Below are 3,567 nucleotides of genomic sequence, written 5' to 3'. Positions count from 1 at the left end.
TGAATGGCCCAATTTTCAACCCGTCAAAATGACAGACGGCCTTAAATTTTCCCCGTCCACTCTTAAAAAAAATCCGTCAATGATGGAAAATTGTCCGTTAATGTAACCTCTTCAGAAACAGAAATATAATAGATGTAAATGTTTATCCAGTCTTATTCAACTTAGATTTCATTCCAAAAGACAGGCTGTGTTATCAGCAATCACCCCTCCTCCTCCCGAGTTCTCCCAAATAAAATATGAAATCACGGGTTTGCTTCGGGCTCGGGCCTGCAAATCAAGTTAAGTGATCGGGCTCATGCACCCTTTGTGGCTCCCGTTCTCGCCGAAATTTCGTAATCTCAGAGATATGGCTATGAGGAAGGGAGACGAGGGGATTATTAATTACTGTTGTGGCGACGCCACTCTAGCTTGTCCGCTGCTCTCTGCTGTGCGTGCGTCAGCGCGAACATTTACGCAAGCGCGTCTTTTGATTTCAGCCAATCAGCGCTGACGCAACAACGTCACACACCCGACGTCACACACGACAACAGCTAAACTAAGCTAGCCGAGATGACACTCGAAGTCGGACAGACACGTTTTTCTGCCAATCTGTGTGTTTCCCTTTTTGTCCAAATATATTTTTTACGACAACTGTCTTGTCCACGGTGTCTTTTGTTCGTTCCACTGGGTAAACCTCAGCAAGTGTGTTTATAAAGAGATGAAAATCTCTTTACTGTTACTAGTGTTAGTGTTTCAACACGGCTACGCTCGTGAAAGTAAAACAACAAACTCAAACGCGTCTTCGTTCAATGTTGTCAACTAATATCCGGATTAATTTTCGGCAAATTTTCCTCAATTCTCCGGACAGATTTTCATAAAAATTTGAAAAACCCGGAATTCCGGGAAAATCCGGAGGACCTTCATCTCTGAACTTGTCCTGTTTGAGGTAGATATACCGTATTTGCCAAAATAGATGGAATCAAAGCCATGAGCATTGTCTGTCAAACAAATAAAGCACCTCCCACCATTTAGATGTAAAGTTACTTTTTTTTAATACTCAGGAAAAATAGGAGCTACAATATGAAATTGGCTCATATCGTAGAAACTCTCATTCAGAAACAAACTGAGGAGTCCATTTGACCTCTTCGATGACAACTTTCACCATATGAATAAAGATTAGGAAAATTGCATGTCATAAAGATGTAAGTTGCCTGAACAGTCGTGAAAACAATCTAATGTCATGTGGAGACAGCGTCTTGTACAAACACACCTCCACCCAACAGAAACATCTCTGTGCACTTGAGTAAATAAACAGCCCTGGTCAATATACTCTAAGAGGAAATACGGTACGTGAGCCTGCAACACATTGACCTGCTGTAGGCTAAGCAAATGATACGTTGACTATACTGTCACATCACAAGACATCGATTCCAGTGCATTTTAAGTGTATTTTTTTCCCCAGAAATGTTACGCAATGGTGGCACCTTACCTTCCCAGTTTATCTTTGTCTGAGTCCATATCACTAATGAGGAAGAAAGACAACACTGGTTTTAAGGACATTCAAACAAATGCAACTGAGCAGGAAGAAAGTTTGGTACAAACATTGTTTCACTCAGTTAATGTACCAGTTTTTAAGAATCCAATGAAACTATTAATGTTTTGTGATTGTTGAACGTTTGAACTTACTCAAATGAGAAGCCATCGATTCTGTAAAGAGACACAAATTATTTGGTCAGTTTATATTGTGCAAGTATTAATATGTTAATGACCAACAATTTTCTTCACACGTTTATGATGCAAATGCTTATGCTAAATGCATTTTTTTTTTTTTTTTACAAAAATCTATCAGGAAAAAAAAAACATCTAGAACTTGTCATTTATTGTTGCGACAACTATGATACAGGAAATAAGGTGTATAGTCCGACAGTACGTATATACTACACGTGTACATACACTTCTGTTTCTTCTTTATGCTTTCTGTCTGTCTTGTTGTTCCTTCTTTACTTACTGATATTCTGTGGTGCTGCCCTTCCTTTTCCGAGTGTAATCCATGCCAGGAGTGCTGATCGAGCTGGAGATGAGGTCGGTAGAGCTGGGAGACATGAAGTCGGTCATTGTAGAGGAGATGTCCATCCTTTGGTCTGCCATCAGGTCATCTGTCAGAAAAGAGCACAATTCTTTATGTGGCAAGAGAGTTGAGAGTGTTATTAAAATCAGTACACATTAAAACTCCTTATGTTCAATATATATTTTGTTGTGATGGAATCCGCCAAAACTTTAGTCTTTTGGGAATTTAGTGGACAGATAGGCCACATTGTGCAATTTTACGTGGCAGTTATTGCCCTCAGAAACGAAAACTAGAGGAGGCACTGGGCATTCGTCTGCTTAAATAAAAACATGCTCACGAAGGTGTGGTCTGTGTTTTTGAGCAGTCTGAGATTCTCAAAGTAAGCTCAATCCAACGGATAAAAACATCAGATGCAACATTCCAGTTACCAACATGCTTAACAATAACATTAGGAGGTTTTTTGTTGTTGTTACTAAATCGGTGGCTAATTATTTAAATAATAATCAGTGCAAACCTGACTTCATCATTTCAATCTTCACCAATCAATGGGGTCCACATAAAGGTTGACTGATTGATTAATCAATAAAAAGTCAAATCAAATTTTAAAAAATCAATCAGTCAACCTCTATGTGGACCCTTTGGAATTTCTGAAACTTTTGCATAAACTGGTCATAAAACGTAGACTGATTGTCATATAAATCGCAGGAACAAACAGTCTGCTTAAACTAATTCCACACAATATGGCTGTCATTAAATAAGCCAAGCACAAATGAATACAATTAAAATGAACCTTAAAAGCTTATGTATGATTTTAAAGCAGACCTTTTTATTTCTTTTGCAAAAATTTGTTTTTTTTTTTCCAATTTTAGTTGGTGTGAATGAGAAATATTGCCCAACTAATACATGGTAAACCAGGAACCGCAGCCAGGTAGTGTAGTGTCTCTATTAAAACACACTCACCACAGATGTTCATCACAGTCTCTGTGTTAAAATCATCTCCTTCCATCCACTCTTGAGCCCTCAGCTGTGAACATAAATAAATATCTGACTGTAACAAAGCTTTGCATTAGGGGTCGAACGGATCATCAAGTCCATGGCTCAGTTTATGTCTCAGTTTTGTGGTCACTGTTTCCAGTTCGGTTCAATAGATTTGGACTCTCTGGAAATTCAGTTATGTTCTGTCTAGTTGGTTAAAAAGTGAAAGAATGAACACATTAAGTAGTCTCATATATTTTTTATTACATATTAATATTGTTGTTATTGTAGTATTATTTAAATGTTTAATTCATTCGAAATGTCATATATCGTCTAACTGTCCATGCAAGCTGCAGAGAGTGACAGGCAGAAAAATGAAACGCTCTACCGCTGGATGGCAAAAGAGACAATAAACCGCTGTACCCACCAGAGGTGGGAGTAAGTCACATATGTGCAATCACAAGCAAGTCTCAAGTCAGAGCGTTCAAGTTTCAAGCAAGTGCTAAGTTACCGTGGACTTAAGAAAAGAAAAAAAAAAAATATAT

General features: G+C 38.2%; 1 protein-coding gene across 2 annotated transcripts in view; it reads right to left on the bottom strand.

Annotated features, from left to right (window-relative positions):
* Window positions 1-3,567, bottom strand: part of bmal1a (basic helix-loop-helix ARNT like 1a) — a 35,668-nt gene that overhangs the window by 17,251 nt on the left and 14,850 nt on the right. For both annotated transcript variants that reach the window (XM_019878224.1, XM_019878225.1), the window contains exons 3-6: window positions 3,008-3,071; window positions 1,988-2,135; window positions 1,666-1,686; window positions 1,469-1,501 (exon numbers count right to left, since the gene is read on the bottom strand). In XM_019878224.1, coding sequence (XP_019733783.1) covers window positions 1,469-1,501; window positions 1,666-1,686; window positions 1,988-2,135; window positions 3,008-3,053 — 248 coding nt within the window. In that variant the 5' untranslated portion in view covers window positions 3,054-3,071. The remainder of the gene's footprint in view (window positions 1-1,468; window positions 1,502-1,665; window positions 1,687-1,987; window positions 2,136-3,007; window positions 3,072-3,567) is intronic.

Source organism: Hippocampus comes, unplaced genomic scaffold (genome assembly GCF_001891065.2).
Source record: "Hippocampus comes isolate QL1 unplaced genomic scaffold, H_comes_QL1_v1.1 scaffold37, whole genome shotgun sequence".
Taxonomy (NCBI): domain Eukaryota; kingdom Metazoa; phylum Chordata; class Actinopteri; order Syngnathiformes; family Syngnathidae; genus Hippocampus; species Hippocampus comes.
This window is presented reverse-complemented; position numbering and strand designations above follow the sequence as displayed.